Below are 16,608 nucleotides of genomic sequence, written 5' to 3'. Positions count from 1 at the left end.
TTGAATGTTGTATTAAAATACACTTTTTTTTGTAGATATGGATATATGAGATGGTACCTGCAATAGCAAAAGAATACGCTGAAATGATTAGTGAAAGTACGTATCCACGCATTTTACGATGGAAAACTAAGACGTGGAATAAACGAAACTCTCCTAAGTTGAGCGATATTTCCAACACTATTGCAAAAGAAGAGGTAAGTTCATATAATAATGTTCATATATTATGAAGCAAATCGATGAAGCAATGTACGGTATGCCCTTCGGTGTTGGTGTTTGCTTAATTTCTTGGAAGTTCTCATGTATTTCCCCTCCATGCTTTCCAATAGGAAATCTCATGTATTGCAAACTCTCATGTACACTATTGCAAACTCTCATGTATTTCCCCTCCATGCTTTCCAATAGGAAATCTCAACCCCTTGCGAGTTCATCATGCCCATTATGCCCTTCGGTGTTGGTGTTTGCTTAATTTCTTGGAAGTTCTTTTTCACCACCTCTGCGACCATAGCAGCACTTGCTTGACGGTGTTTCTTTTTCCGTTTATCCAAACTACAAGTATGAATATTATGATGTGTTCGAATACTGAAGAAGTTAGTGTTTGCCAACTTAACTGCTCGTAGATGCCAACTACAATGCTCCCGATCAACACAATCAACCACAAACACTTTCTTACACGACTTTACTATCTTCATTTCAAAACAATTTTTAATCGCCGCGTCCAACAACATATTTTTCAATTCATCCTTACTTTTGAAGTGTTGGCCTATTTCAAAGTTTGTACCATCTGTGAAGCTATATGGCTTATTAGATGTTATATCGATTGATTCAACGTCGGATTCAACAAGAAATTCTGACTCTCGGAACATTTTTGATGGTGACGTCGGTAGTAAAGTAGACGTGTCTAACTCATGTTGTGGGAGACTTGATCCTCCTACTACTTTGGTGGTTTCATCTTCAATGTCTTCCATTGTAGCTGCAACCACATTATTATTATGTGTTAGTATACAATAAAAATAATAAGCATTAAGATTGTTGAAGGGTCAAATTATTACCTGTTTTCAAAGTGTTGTTATGATTTCCTTCTAAATCATTACCATTTGCGTCACCTTCCTCAACTTGAGTTTCATGATTAACTTCAAGTTTCTCTATGAATTCTACACGGAGTGAACTTCTACGGTTTTTTTCATCACGATCCATCAAGAAACCGTATACATCATCGTCATCTTCTATGTAGATAGGATCGTATGCATCCCATGAAGTTGACATAAAACTTAGCTTCAAGTCTAGCTTACTTTTATCCACTTTGAGTTTCACATACAATTTTTCAATTAAGTCGGCTAACTTGATCTCGATATTTATGACGATGATAACAGGCTTATCATTCTTTTCACTAACCCAATGATGCGAGCCATCTTCTTTTTTCCACTTTCCATTGTAATAAACCGTTATCGTAGTCTCCGTCATTATCTACAAAATGATAATTAAAAATTAGAATACTAATGATAAATTTAATATACAATATGAAAATTTAAAAGTAGAACACTAATAATAAATTTACTATATAAATCTACTTTGTTCATGAGATATAACTATGTCACTCTACTGCTCTATTGATCTAACTCTCGAACTCTAATGCTTAAATCAAACTCTACTGCTCTACTGATCTACCTCTAGAACTCTACTGCTTAAATCAAACTCTACTGCTCTACTGATCTACTGCTCTACTGCTCTACATCTGGAACTCTACTGCTCTACTGATCTACTGCTCTACTGCTCTACCTCCGGAACTCTACTGCTCTACTGATCTACTGGAAATTACCAGTATCAGTAGAGTTCGACGCTCATCTTCAACATTCGAAAATATTTTCCAACCAAAGTTTCATTGAGTTGGATACATATTTTTCTGGTTCAAAACTAACAAAGTTTTCAATCTAACACAACAAAAAGAAGTATCAAACTCGAAATATAAAAATTTCATGGATGAAACTACCTAAACACAAAGCCCTAATTTGTTTAGGGGTTGAGTTTTTGCACCGTCAATATCGTCGCCGTCGTCGGAACTCGACTTCGCCACCGGAATGTCTACCGCCCGAATGAAGCTTGACTCGATGATTGGTGTGGTGTGCAAGCGAGAACCCGTGTGTACCAAGCACGTACGAGCTGGTTTTTTTTTTCTTTTCAATATGCGTTTTGGAGAGCTGGAGATTGCTGTTTTGTTTTAAAAAAAAATAATAAAAAAAAGAAAAGGGTATGATGAGGTATTATTTATTTAAGAGGGTACTCACCTAAAGTTTCAACTTTTAAGTGCACAAAACTAAATGTTGTCATTTTTAAGGGCAAACAACAAAATTACCCTTCAGTTAGAAAGGTTTAGTCGAAATACTTTTTGTTCATATTTTCTATCCTTGAAATGATTAAATATATCAAATGTGCGTGGACTTTGATCCAGACCCTTTTTTTTCCTTGGATGTTCATCATTGCAGTGCAGCACACGTGTGGGGACCAGAATAATTTTATTTTTTTTCATTTCTAATATTGACCAAAAAAAAAAAGAACTGAAAAGAAACTACTTCATATGGTTTTGGTATTTATAACATTAATTATGAACCTTTGCCATATAAATCAATTTCTTTTTAAGCCTGAAGAAGAGTACCACTTCCTTGATATTTCTTTATATCTCTTCAACTTTTTTTTTTTTTGTGTAAGAACCTGCAATGTTCTAGACGTTGTAGATGGTGATGAAGAGCGTTTACACTGCTGCTGAAAATTGTGCTATGGTCTATGTAAATTATTCTCTTAGATTGAACCATTTGTGTTGCTTTAGAATATTCTTGATCATAACATGCCATCCAAATAAGTAGCGTTTTGCTGCTGTGACTTATTATTTATACTGAAGTGAAATTGTTTTGATAAAAACAGATATCCACACCACGTACTCAAGACAAACCTCAAGACAGACGAAGTCGAACCTTTGCAGCTCCCATCACCACCACGTACTCCTCCGGACAAAACTACGAAAGGCAAGAGAAATGATGCAACGCCGAAATCACCAATCAAACCGATGCGAGGACAATGACCAACACCGTTTAAAGAGGTGTGGAAGAAAACAGAGCACCGGAACGAAAATGAAGATTCACCGCGCGGCGGTCACGAGTAGGGGCGTTCGACCACCCCCGCAAGGTAAGTACCTCTATCCATGTTTTCCACAATTACATTGGGGTCAATGTAAGTTTTGAGTTTAGGGGGGGGGGGGGGGGGGTTTAATTGTTTGTCTTGCAGGGGATTTTTGTACATTAGTAGCTAATTCTCGAGGTTGTTTTTGTTTTATTTTAGGATAATTTGTAGAAATTAGTGTTTTGTGTGCTTTAACTGACTCAATAAATGTTTGCCGATGATATGGATAAGCCGTAGACATGTGAAAAAAAAAATGTGAATTACCAAGTGAAAAAAGAATCTTGTTGAGTCTTGTGTTATCACTTAAAGCCCGAATAATGTTTGTCTTGATGCTTAGACGACCTTGAGTAGTAGTCTAACTAAGTTCTGAAAAGTGACCACTGAACACACTAAGAACCTTTATGTATCCCTAGTCGAAGCGAAATTGAGCGCACATTGATCTAGTAAGAATGATATAGGCATTAGGAATAACCCGTCGAGCCAAAAATCCAACCCGAGAATATGTATCAATCAGAACCCACTCACAAAAAGCCGAACGATTTACCTTTCTCGATACTTAGTCAGAAAAAGCCGAGCCAATGATTTGAAAATCCCACAAAGAACCTCATTGACTTTATCGACTCTTGAGTGACATGGTTGAGTGAAATTTTCTCTATTTTATGACATGTTCTCCGACTCGTCTCTACATATTGCATTGTCCACTAGACACACCACGCCGGTGAGTATTTATATTGTTATGTACCGAAAAAAAATAATAATAATAAAAAAATCTGAAAAAATAGAAAAAGAAAAAAAAAGTGTTTATTTATGTCATATATTTTTATTTTTGGTGTGGTGTTGTTTTTGTTTTAGAGACTTGTCGCTTGTTGTTGTTGAGTCGAAGTTTGGGGGAAAAACACGGGAAATAAAAGACTAAGTAAAACGTTCTCGTTAGGCGAAATTTGATGCCAAGAACGTGGGGATGGGTGAGTGAATGAGCTGTGCATGAGGGCTGTGATTTTGGTGAGAGATTTGAGTCGGTAAGGTTGATGTATGAGCTACTAAAAATTCCATTCCATACCTTTGACCCGAGCCTAAAACTTTACAAGCCTTTAAGACCTATTGACGAGCTAGGAATGATTGGGTGAAGAGAAGGCTTATGGTGTGTCGAATCGAATAAATTATCATTCAAATGAATCGATTCTTGTGATCGCGTATTAGGAGAGGAAAGGCTACGAGACTTGGGAATCAAAAGCTAATCGAGACAAAAGAACATTGCAAACGACTTGAGCTAACACGAACTTGTATGGATTCTTTTACATTTGGTAGTTGACTTAGAGTTTAAAACCATTGATTTACGTGTCGATCTAAGTCTAGAGGTGTGAAATTAAGGAAAATATGAGTCAATTATTTTACTTAAAACATTGAGATTTACCAATTTAATGTAAGTAACTTCTTTTGTGTGTTTTATTTTGTGTTATTTGTTTTGTTGCTTGAGGACAAGCAACAGTTTAAGTTTGGGGGTATTTGATAAGTGCGTTAATCACGCAAGAAACTCATATTTTCCCGACTAAATCCGAGCTTGTTCTCGAGTATTTGTGATATTTTTTGTGTGTTTTTGAGAGAATTATAGGTTTTAGAGGCCAATGAGGTATAAAGGAGGTTAGTAGAGCATCACGTGAGGTTAGTAGAAATGCCTGAGCACTCTGATCAAACTGAACAACTTGAAAGGTCAACTCAGGAAGAGTTAGAGAACTACCAGCTCACTAGGGATAGGCCTAGGAGAGACATAAGGCCTCCACCTAGGTTCTCTTATGCTGACCTTGTGTACACTGCCCTTGTAGCTGCTCAAGACCTTAAGACCCTAGAACCCGAAACCTATATGGATGCCATGGGTTATGAACACAGAGAAAAATGGCTTGAGGCCATGAATGATGAAATGAAGTCTTTGGCCATTACTAAGACATGGATTTTGGTTGAAAAACCAAAGACTCAGAAGTTGGTGGTGTGGTGGCTGTACAAAATCAAAGAGGGTCTATCTGATCAGGACCCTCCGAGATTCAAAGCAAGACTTGTGGCAAAAAAGGTATACACAAAGAGAGAGTATTGACTTCACTGAAATCTTCTCACCTGTGGTAAAGTTCAAAACAATCAGAGTTATCTTGTCTCTGGTTGCCTGTTTAGACATTGAGCTTGAACAGCTTGATGTCAAGACTGCATTTCTTCATGGTGATTTAGATGAAGAAATCTTTATGAGACAACCTGAAGGTTTTGTGGATAAAACCTGCCCTGAACATGTTTGTTTGTTCAAAAAATCTCTTTATGGCCTAAAACAGAGTCATAGGCAATGGTATAAGAAATTTGATTCGTTTTTTGTGAGTATTGGCTTTTCTAGAAGTGAGTATGATAACTGTTTTTACTTTTCTTCTCTGAATGACATGCATGTGTATCTTTTGCTTTATGTTTATGATGCGCTCATTGTTAGTAAGTCTGTATTAATAAGCTCAAAAGTGATCTGAATTTTGCTTTTGATATGAAAGATCTAGGTCTTGCAAGAAGAATTCTTTGCATGATTATGGATAGAGATAGGAAAAATATTATCCTTCGTGTTCATCAAAAGCCTTACCTGGAAAAAGGTTGTTTCTAAGTTTGGTAGCTTGCATTGTAAATATGTTCTGATGCCCTTAGCTCCCCATTTCATCTTAGATAAGTCCCAATGTCCTAAATTCAGATCGAGATTGTGAGAATGGATAATGTGTCTTATGCTAATGCTATTGGTTCTTTGATGTATGCTATGATTAGTACTAGGCCTGACTTGTCTTATGCTATATCTTTGCTGAGTAGGTTTATGTCTAATCCTGGTATGGTTCATTGGAATGCTCTGAAATATGTGATTGCTTATGTCAGTAGTACTGTTAGCCTTGGTCTGTGTTATGGCAAGCGTGGTTCTCTGTTTGATTTAGTAGGATATGTGGATGCTGACTATGCTGGTGATAGAGATTCTAGGAGGTCTACTACTTCTTTCTGTTTTACTCTTGGCAGTAATTGTATCTCTTGGAAATCCAACTTGCAATTTGTTGTTGCTCCGTCTACTACTGAATCTGAGTATATAGATGTGTGTGATGCGCTTAAAGAAGTTGTTTGGCTTCAAGGTTTGTTAAGGGAAGCCCAGCTTGTAAGAGTACTGTGGTCATTTATTCTGACAGTCAAAGTACTATACATTTGAGCAAGAATCCTGTATACCATGAAAGAACTAAGCATGTGGATGTGAGATTTCATTACATCAGGGATTTGATCGCCTCTGATGTGGTGAAACTGTTGAAAATTGATACTGAGAATAACCCAGCCGATATGGGTACAAAAATTATTTCTAACACTAAGTTTAAGCATTGCTTAGACTTATTGTTTATTGAGTGATGTTTTTGCAGGTACTGAGCAATGATGTGGTTGAAGAAGCTGGTCTATACTTTTGTGGAGAGTCTCGATTAAGGTGGAGCTTACTGAGCTTCAGGTGGAGATTGTTGGTTTTGGAAGCCCAGCAAGCACCTTTGCCGAAGCCCATGTGAAAGGCCCACTGGGATCCATCAAGGGGATATCGTCCAAATGCTTTGGTGCTCTGTCATTTGAGCAAAACGACATCGTAGCGCCTGCAGGAATCGGAACCGTTGATAGATCCTTAATCCAACGGCCATGTTGTCTCTCCAGCCGAATGCACTACTTAAGAAGACCTAATCGATCTCTGATGAATTCATTACGCTTGTTGTATTGTTCGCTAGGGTTTTCTCTCTTCTTCTTTATCTCTCTGAGTGGTTTGTTCTTGAGCGATCGTCTTGATCGTGTTTCCTTGTGTGAAACTGGTAAAAAGAATTGTCTGTTTGAGAGTGTGAGTGTTTGTATTCGTGAGGTTGAGAGATTAGCGAGGCTGATGGTGTAATCGAGACAAAGCATAGTACAGACCAAGTTTCTCCCACGAAGCTCAACGTGCACGTAGATCTTTCTAATCGAAGCACGAGAAAAATCTGGGTGTGTTCTTTCCTTTTTGTTTTATGCTTGCAAGTTTGAATCTGGTCGTGATTAGACTCTTATTTGTTTTAGGAACGATTTCAATAGTTAGGGCTAAAGTTACAACAGTTTCTTATTCCAAATTGTATTTGACATGTCCATACTACTACTAATAGTTCTTTTTTTTCTTATGTGTCTAGACGCAGACAAGAGGAATCAAAACAAATTGAATTTTTCTTTTCCCGGTAACAAAATTCTGTTTCCAAAATTTTATATTATACATATATATTTTTTCAAATATTAGAGTATATTATAGTTTAAGTTTTTATTTTATTTTATGAACAGTACCATAAATGTTCGAAATGGAGTGTCCCGTTCTGATTATGCCGGGATTTTGCCTTTTGTAAAAAAAAAAATTAATGAAAAATTAACGAGTCCCCTAAAAGAATCAAATTTCATTTATTATTTTTTTTTTCTTATAACTTATTATACGCCTGGAAAAAAAAGTATTATGGCACTCCCATTAATTATGAGGTTATGTTTGCAAATGTAGCTGGATGAATTTATATGAGATGACCTCATCAGCTAGTCATCTTAATGATGATAATGTTGATGCAATGTACCTTCGTCCGGCAGGGTCGGGTTGCTTCAATTATTAGACAAGGCACAATTTTTGCAACATGCACACATTGGATTTCACCATGGAAAAAAATGTCGACGATTTTCGGCGAAAAAGTCGTTGCCGGAAGGTGTCCGGCCTACGAAAGGCGTTTTTTACGTTTCGTCGTCGTTTTTCGTCGATTTTCGTCATTTTTCGTTTTTTGTCGTTTTTCGCCGATTTTCGTCGTTTTTCGTTTTTGTTGTCGTTTTTTTGCTGTCGTTTTTTGTGTGTCGCTTTTCTTTTGTGTCGTTTTTTTTGTTGTTGCTGTAGTTTTTTTTTTCTCTGTATTTTTAACTAACTTTTTAATATTATTGAATATATATATATATATATATATATATATATATATATATATATGTCAAAGTATTTTGATAAAATTTGTGTAGTTTTTTTTTTATGTCGTTTTAAATTTTTTGTTGTGGTTTTCTTTTTTTACTATCGCTTTTTTAAAAAAAAAATTATAAAAAATAATATAGACGTTAGTAGCACAACATTTATAAAATATTATATATATATATATATATATATATATATAATTTTCTATTAAAAAAGATTATATACATAATATATTTTCTTTATATATGTTTAAAAATTAAAATATATATATATATATATATATATATATTACATACAATGTGTGTATATATATTACATTTATATATTTTAAATATATTTTGCCACATTATTTCCGTTCGGTTTTCCGTCAGCACGTCGGTTTTCCATCGAAAACGGCATTTCACTTGCTATTTTTCACAATTTTTCTGTTCGGTTTTCCATCGGCATGACGATTTTTCGTAAATCAAGATGCTCAAAACGGCAATAAAAATGGCATTTTTTTCCTTGGATTTCACCGCGGTTGAGACCTATATATATATATATATATTTTTTTTTTTATATACGCTCATACGATCATATCTAGAAGCAAAAAAAAAAGGTAGGCATCGATTAACTTTATTTCTAAAGTAAAAAAAATACCATAAAATATCTTACAATTGCGAAGACTGTTTTTTCGATAATATATATATATATATATATATCTAAAAATCGGTAACCTCTTGACATTAAGCCTCAATTTTCTAAATAATGTTGAATAATGAACTGAATTAAGTGGAATTAAAATTAAATATTTTATTTAACTTATAGTCAATTAGGTGGAATTTTTATTAGGGAGAGCTAGACATGTGCCCCATTTAAACTTCTTTCGTTGAAATTGTACTGTTATTAATATCATTAAGAAATGGCCCAAACCAAACTAAGACAAGACACAAGAGCAAGTGTGTGCTATATTTTTAATATTTAGATAATTAAATTAAAATTATAATTAAGGGTTACCAACTATTTCAAACAATTTCTAAGTACAAGTATTGAATTAACAACAAGGCAATTTTTCACAGTAAGTTTTAAGATAGAAAAATTAGATATCTCAATATGTAAATGCCATTTAATTTGGAGAAATTAACGAGTATTTTTGTGATTTTAATTTCTAAGACCCCAAGCTAGTAGTCAAAGACAAAGGTCACAATCTTTATGATATTTATTAAATAGTCGTCAAGAAGCGACTATTTACAATCTAATCCGCAAACTATATGCATAATTCTAGAAAGCACCCCGACCGTACAATCCCTCGTTTATTCCCTTATTTCACACCCTTTTCTTTTCCTTATTTTCGAAAAGCCCCTGATTCTAGGGTTTCAGTCCATCTTCGATCCCTATCGAGTTCGGATCCTCTTTCTGGTAAGCCCTTTTCTTTCTTTCTCTCCACGGAAAACAAATTCATTGCAAAAAGATCCATACTTTCTCGTTGATTCTTCATTCTAAGCTGTTTGATATTTGTGTTTTTCATGGATTTTTCTGAAAGAGGATTTTGTTGAATATTTCCTCGACTCGTAGTATCACGGTACTTCGTTTTAGGATTCATGTGTTTTGTTGCCTTCATGATTTACATTGGTTGACTTTTTGTGTGGATATTTTTATACGATGAGCCCACCATTGCATCAAATAATCTGTTGACCCACAAAGTTTTTTATTTTTTTTTTCTGCCCTGTATATCGCAAAACTTTGGCAATTAAGATAAATTTCCGGTCTGATTAATTTTCCAGACTGACGAAATTAACGAGGAAACAAAGTTGATGTTATTTGCATGTTTAATTACTTAACTCTTCACTGATGTTGAAAAAAAAAAACAAAAAAAAATAAAAACAAAAAAAAACTTTTGCTATGTAATTTACATAACTCTGGTCTGAAGCAGATGAACTCTTTAATTTGCAAGATTGAATCTCAGAATTGAAAAAAATACCTCAAAGCTATATTAAGTTTCCTTAGTTTCTGATACACAAAGTCATTAATGTGATTTAGTGAACTAGTTTTCATGGTCAATCATTCTTTTTTTATAGGTTTTTTCGATGGTGAGGTCGAAGCTGATCTTAATCTGCCAAAGTCGCGGAGAATTTGCGACGAGCGAAGACGGGACGTTGTGTTACAATGGCGGGGAGGCACACGCAGTGGATGTAACCCCCGAGACTGTGTACGACGATCTCAAGCAAAAATTGGCCGAGATGTGTGACTTGGAACAGGATTCCTTGTCCACCAAGTATTTCCTCCCGGGAAACAGGCGAACCCTCATCACCATGTCCAACAATAGAGACCTCAAAAGGATGTACGAGTTTCACGACAGCTCAATAACCGCCGAAGTGTTTGTCCAAGGAAAACCGGGCTTCAAAGCTCCAATTTCCCGTGTAAGGTATAAAATTCGTTTTCGTGTGGATTTTATCAGACTTGCTAGCTTATGTGGTAGTTGTATGTCATTAGAGAAACAAAGGAAAAAGGTCTCGTTATGTATGTGTTAAGGGTAGAGTTTAAGTGTGCTATATGAGGCTCGTTTCTGGTTCAATTGTAGAATGAATTCTTTCTCTTCCTATGAACAAATACTTCTCTTTTTTATTAACAGATTTTCTTTAGTAAAAAATAGATCAAATTTTGAACAAATAATTAGCAAATTAGCCATGTTTACACTTTTAGATTGCTATTTAGCCAACCTTTGGTAAATATTTGGTAAATAACCAACTTTTATTACGGTCACAACTATTTTACACTATTATTTACAAAAGTTATTTACAACTATTTACATGTAAATATGGCTATATATTTATTGGACACAAGTTTGAATCCGTTCCCCGAGATAATCCACTAGAAACTTATAGTTACATAGCTATTTTTTTTTTAAAGGGAGTATTTTTATGTACTTGCCTTGGTGTTGTGTTCATAAGGTTGTATTTAATGATCCGTTGCAGGGCACACGGGATTAAGAAAGCCGCTGCTGTTATGCCCATCTCGGCCGTTCCCGCTTTGAATCCCACTAGCCCAACTTCACCGCCGGCTTCCACGAACCAGTCCGGCGGCGCCGGCGACGCGAACGGCTCGCCCACGATGGACATGGAATCGACACCGGCCGATACAGTCAAGAAACGCAGACGCATAGCCTCCAATAAAAAAGACGCCAAGCTTCCGAAAGTCGCAAAGAAACATAAGATAACGGCCCGGAGAAGAAAGGCCACAGCAAAGCGCATCATCGAGCTCGACGACAACGACGACGGTGATGATAGTGATAATGATGCAGAGCCGGAGCCGGAGCCGGAACCGGAACCGGAAAACGACGCCGGCGGTGCCGAGATCGAGGCCGTGGCTTACGACGTCCCGCCGGAGAAGCTCGTGGAGATTTGGAAAGACGGGATCACGGGGCCGGGGCAAGAGTTCAAGAGCGTCCACGAGTTCCGAGAGGCTTTGCAGAGATACGCGATCGCGAACCGGTTCATGTACCGGCTGAAGAAGAACGACACGAACCGGGCGAGCGGAAAATGCGTGGCCGAGGGCTGCTCGTGGAAGCTCTACGCATCGTGGGACCAGTCGACGCAGACGTTCAAGATCCGGAGCATGAACAAAGCTCACACGTGCGACGGCGAGTCGTGGAAGTCCGCGCACCCGACCAAGAACTGGGTCGTGAGCGTCATCAAAGACAAATTGCAAGAGAGCCCTCACCACAAGCCGAAAGAGATCGCCAAGACGATCCTGAGGGACTTCGGGGTCGAATTGAATTACACGCAAGTTTGGCGCGGGATCACCGACGCCAGAGCTCAGCTACAGGGCTCGTACAAGGAGGCGTATAAACAGCTTCCGTGGCTCTGCGAGAAGTTGGGGGAAGCGAACCCCGGGAGCGTAATCGAGCTCGTCGTCAACGAGGAAAAACGGTTCTCGCGTCTGTTCGCGTCGTTCACGGCTTCGATCCACGGCTTTCAAGAGGGATGTCGACCCGTCGTTTTTCTCGACTCCGTTTCGTTGAAGTCGAAGTACCACGAGGTTTTGCTCACCGCGACGACGCTCGACGGGGACGAAGCTCTCTTTCCCGTCGCGTTCTCTGTTGCGGACAACGAGAACGACGAAAACTGGCGGTGGTTTCTCGGGCAACTGAAGTCGGCTCTTTCGACCTCGGAGCCGATCACCTTCGTGTTCGACTTTGAGAAAGGGCTCAAAACCCCGGTTCTCGAGCTTTTCGAGAACGCCCATATCGGGTACTCCATATACCATCTCTCGGACAACTTGAAGAAGAACTCTAAGGGTCCGTTCTACGGAGACGGGAAAAGCTCGTTGCGGATAAGCCTCCTCGCGGCCGCGCAATCGCTCCGAAACGACTTCTTCAAAATGCACACCGAGCAGATCAAGCGGGTCTGTTCCCAGGCCCACGAGTGGCTGACTCGGGTCGGGCCCGAGTTCTGGGCCACGGCTTCGTTCAAGGGCGAGCCCTACAACCACGTGACCTCGAACGTCTCCGAGCTCTACTCGGGCTGGATCGAGCAGATCCGAGAGTCTACCATGACGCAGAAGATCGACGCTCTGAGAGCCAAGACCGCAGAGCTCATCGAAGCTCGCCGGACAGCCTCGGCCTCGTGGGCCTCGAGGCTGACTCCGTCGAAGGAAGAGAAGCTCCGCGACCAGAAAAACAAGGCCCACGGTCTGAAAGTCCTGTTCTCGTCCGACACGCTTTTCGAGGTCCAAGGGGACTCGACCCACGTCGTCGACATCGAGAAGCGGAGCTGCACTTGTCTGTTGTGGAAGCACACGGGTTTGCCGTGTTCCCACGCGGTGTCGGTCTTCAATTGCACCGGGAGAGACACGTACGAGTATTGCTCCAAGTACTTCACCGCGGCTATGTATCGCACGGCGTATTCTGAGTCGATAAACCCGGTTCCCGAGCCCTTCAAGGGTTCGGAATCCGAGGGAGAGACCGTTCTCCCTCCGTTCGTGACTCGCCCGGCTCCGCAGCCGAAGAAGAAGGAGACGAGTCCCGAGGAGGAACAAGGACAGAAAGAAGAAGCAGAAGAGGGACAACAAGAACAGGGATCGGCGGTTCCGAAAAAGGCGAGAAGAGTAGTTACTTGTGCCAGGTGCAAGGGAACAGGGCACAATAAAGCTACTTGCAAGGCAGATTTGTAGACCTTCCTGGTTTTTTTTTTTTTTTGTATAGGCTTTTCTTTTTTCCTTTGTGATTCTGAATGTTATGACAAGGTGAGTTTTTTTTTCGGTACTAAAAATAATGAGGACTGTGAATACTTGCAGTTGCTTTTAATCTCGTGTTTAGGCGTAAAGTGTAAAACTTTGCAACAACTCGTTATAGGTTACTTGGAGTCTTTGCATCATAAATTATTTGGATGTCTTTTTGTGAACTATTGATTTGTGGCAATCAAAATCCTTCCGCTGGTTTTATGTGTTTTCCTCCTAATCAGTTTTACTTTTCCTTCAAACATGAAGGAAAAGATATGTTCAAACATACACCAGCACTAATAAAAATTAGTAGCATTTCTGGACTGTAGCCAATGAAAAAAAAAATATCAATAATGTGAGAACAAATGAACCTAGTGTCATTGCAGAAAATAATCATTACTCAGTGATAGAGTACTTGCATAACATAGTCTTTAAGCTGGCACAAGAAGATCCTCGGAGAATCTTCACAAGATTTTATCCAATCTCTTATATTCAATTTTAATTAATTAGAAAAATAGTTAAAGTTTGAAATTTTCAGCAAAATTAGTAAAAATTATATTTTAAAAAAAAATTGAACAGTGTGATTAAAATTTTTGGCGATTTATTTAAGCAAGATCAGTGATCACTTTTAACACATTTAATTAGAGGATCGAAAAAAGATTACTCAAACACGGGCACCTTTTAGCTATTTCATTAATTTTAGACAAAAATTGACTATTTTACAAATTTAGGGGCTGTTTGGTAACGTTATTTTTTTTTTTTTAAATAAAAACGTGACCGTTAGGCAAAAAAACGTGTTTGATAAAGTCATTTTTGTTTTTTGTTTTAAAAAATAGGGGAGAGAATAAAACAAAAACTGGAGAATAAAAAAAAACTTGTTTTCAAAATTTTTAAAAACAAAAACTCTCGATCGTCTATTTTCTTAAACGAAAACAAATCCGCAGAACTTCACCGCCACGTGGACCGGTCTTTCGGTCTGTTCCTACACCGGAGTCTTCTGCGCTCCGTCGCCGTGGAACCCTAAACTCCGAGTGGTCGCCGGAATCGATCTGAACCACGGCGACATCGCCGGCTACCTCCCGTCGGAGCTCGGCCTCCTCACCGACCTCTCTCTCTTCCACGTCAACTTGAACCGCTTCTGCGGCGTCGTTCCGGAGTCTTTTCGGCGACTGAAGCTCCTCCACGAGCTGGATCTCTCGAACAACCGATTCGCCGGCGGATTTCCGTCGTCGGTGCTGTTCCTCCCGCGCCTGAAGTTCCTCGACCTCCGATTCAACGAGTTCGAAGGTCCGGTGCCTCCGAAGCTCTTCGACCGTCCGATGGACGCGATCTTCCTGAACGACAACCGGTTCTGCCTCGGAATTCCAGCGAATCTCGGAAACTCGCCGGTCTCCATGCTCGTCCTGGCGAACAACGATCTCGGCGGCTGTCTTCCCCGGAGCATCGGAAAAATGATTACCAAACATGTTTTTATTTTTTATTTTTAAAAATAAAAAACAAAAACACGACTACCAAACATGTTTTTATTCTTTAAAAATTAGAAAACAAAACAAAACATAATTTGTATTTTTAAAAACAAAAAACAAAAATGTTACCAAACAGGCCCTTATTAATTTCAAGTAGTTATTTAGCTAAAACACTCATCTTCAAATGAAAATATAAGATATATAATTTACAAATCTTAGATAAAAAAAATATTTAATATCATGTCAACAACATACTATTTAAATAATTAAATCTAATTAATCAATTTTAACTATCTAAACAATAAAAAGAAGTTCAAAATGTTGCTTTAAACATACTACTAATAGATAAATCCAAGGATTGAGATATTGTTTACCGAGACTTGAAATTTACAAGTATACCCATATTGCAGAGGTTTACCATGGGTATCATTGAAAAATGGATAATCTTTATCGGTGGGCAAAGCGTACCGCATTGATAAACTGCAAAAATAAGGGGTAGACTTATATGTATAGTATGTCTTATATTGATGAAAATAAACTACTTTCACAAAACTAATATCTTCCTTTATAAGTCTTAAAATATATTATATCTGAAGTAATTATGATCTTAATTTGAAAGTTATATTATGTCCTTTTTATTTAATTTTTTAATTTAAAGTTGTGATAACTATGATTTTCTTGGAATTTTTAATAGGATCAGCTTGGTTTTTTTTTTTTTTTTTTTTTTTTTTTTTGCACCGGGGGATTTGCTATTTGCGCTGCCTGGGAAACCTCAAATTTTCCGTTATTCCCAATTTTGCGAGAAGCTTTATTTCATAAAATAATAATGAAATTCATATTCTAATTCTAATCTAAACAATCCATCCATGAGAAAGATCAATTTAGCAAATATCGACAATTGAGACCTATTAACGTCTTTAACTCTTTAAAAAATTTAACATCGTTGAAGAAAACATCATCTTTCCACGTTGAAACTTTCGTGGAGTTTTGTTATCTTTTAATATTTCACTTCCCGTTCATAAATTAGTCTCCACAAAGCCAAATCTAAACTTGAAGATTCTTTGTTGCCGTGATTGCCATCATAATACTCATAACCACAAAATTTTCCTCTTAGAATTAAGATCTAAGTTTACTTATCATCCTATGAAATTTGTCTCTTTGTAAAAAAAATACCTTAACATTTGTCTAATTACCAAAATTTTGTTAAAATAGAGTCGTCAAATTTTTTTTGTTTAAAAAAAAATAGCAGCATAAATGCCTAATGTTTTTGAATTTATACACTTACATACTCATTTTTGGCAGTCGTTGTCTTTCTCTCCAACTTTAACGGCTTAATAGTTGCGGTACAACTATGACAAGAGATCAAGTATTGATCTAAAAAAATGAGCATATAAGAATTATTGGGATTTAACAGTCCATCGATTACATGATCTTGCCCTTGATTTTCATATTTAGAGGGGAATTAGAGGGAAACGATTGAGTTTATCATTGATGTGACATTTTGTAGTTGTTCAATAGGAAGGATTTGGAGAAATTGTGAATCCACCGAGCTCACCATTTTTAATCCTTCCGATTTTTAAAGGAAAGAGAATCCACCGAGCCCATCGTAAAAGAATCAATACATTCCGTAAAAGAATCAATCCATTTCCTGTTAATTCTTCATTCCTACCAAATAAGGCTTAAACTTCTCAAGCACTCAAATGACACGGCATCACAAGTTGGATTTTCACTTAAGAGATGTCCATGATATAGCATGTGTTGAATGATGCGTAACTCAAAGAGTTTCCCTTACAT

General features: G+C 37.7%; 2 protein-coding genes and 1 pseudogene across 3 annotated transcripts; 2 read left to right on the top strand and 1 right to left on the bottom strand.

The window, feature by feature from the left end:
* Positions 1-537: 537 nt before the first annotated feature.
* Positions 538-2,201, bottom strand: LOC149397815 (uncharacterized). Its single transcript, XM_089614366.1, has 4 exons — positions 2,032-2,201; positions 1,050-1,464; positions 600-970; positions 538-546 (listed from the first exon to the last, which is right to left on the bottom strand). The coding sequence occupies exons 2-4, from the start codon at positions 1,459-1,461 to the stop codon at positions 538-540; spliced, it is 792 nt and encodes a 263-aa protein (XP_089470492.1). The 5' UTR covers positions 1,462-1,464; positions 2,032-2,201.
* Positions 2,202-9,462: 7,261 nt separating this feature from the next.
* Positions 9,463-13,323, top strand: LOC149397814 (uncharacterized). Of its 2 annotated transcripts, none has more exons than XM_089615636.1 (3): positions 9,463-9,547; positions 10,207-10,553; positions 11,104-13,323. In XM_089615636.1, the coding sequence occupies exons 2-3, from the start codon at positions 10,216-10,218 to the stop codon at positions 13,298-13,300; spliced, it is 2,535 nt and encodes an 844-aa protein (XP_089471762.1). In that variant the 5' UTR covers positions 9,463-9,547; positions 10,207-10,215; the 3' UTR covers positions 13,301-13,323. The 2 variants fall into 2 exon arrangements, with proteins under 2 accessions (XP_089471762.1, XP_089471763.1); XM_089615637.1 differs by lacking the exon at positions 9,463-9,547 and adding an exon at positions 9,580-9,710.
* Positions 13,324-14,283: 960 nt separating this feature from the next.
* On the top strand, positions 14,284-16,149 carry LOC149397813 (leucine-rich repeat extensin-like protein 2 pseudogene; annotated as a pseudogene).
* The last annotated feature ends 459 nt before the right edge of the window (positions 16,150-16,608 follow it).

The sequence above is a fragment of the Urtica dioica genome, chromosome 5, assembly GCF_054948205.1.
Source record: "Urtica dioica subsp. dioica isolate 48M chromosome 5, U.dioica_male_clone48M_v1_H2, whole genome shotgun sequence".
In the NCBI taxonomy this organism is placed as follows: Eukaryota; Viridiplantae; Streptophyta; class Magnoliopsida; order Rosales; family Urticaceae; genus Urtica; species Urtica dioica.
The sequence above is the reverse complement of the archived record's forward strand: the minus strand, read 5'-3'. Positions and strand labels throughout refer to the sequence as shown.

What these genes read in the sequence shown, in the direction of transcription:
- LOC149397815 (XM_089614366.1), bottom strand. Translation starts at nt 1,461, where the DNA reads ATGACGGAGACTACGATAACGGTTTATTACAATGGAAAGTGGAAAAAA. An exon ending in TAACAACACTTTGAAAACAG is followed by an intron (nt 971 to 1,049) that starts GTAATAATTTGA and finishes ATGTGGTTGCAG; the next exon opens with CTACAATGGAAGACATTGAA.
- LOC149397814 (XM_089615636.1), top strand. Translation starts at nt 10,216, where the DNA reads ATGGTGAGGTCGAAGCTGATCTTAATCTGCCAAAGTCGCGGAGAATTT. An exon ending in GCTCCAATTTCCCGTGTAAG is followed by an intron (nt 10,554 to 11,103) that starts GTATAAAATTCG and finishes GATCCGTTGCAG; the next exon opens with GGCACACGGGATTAAGAAAG.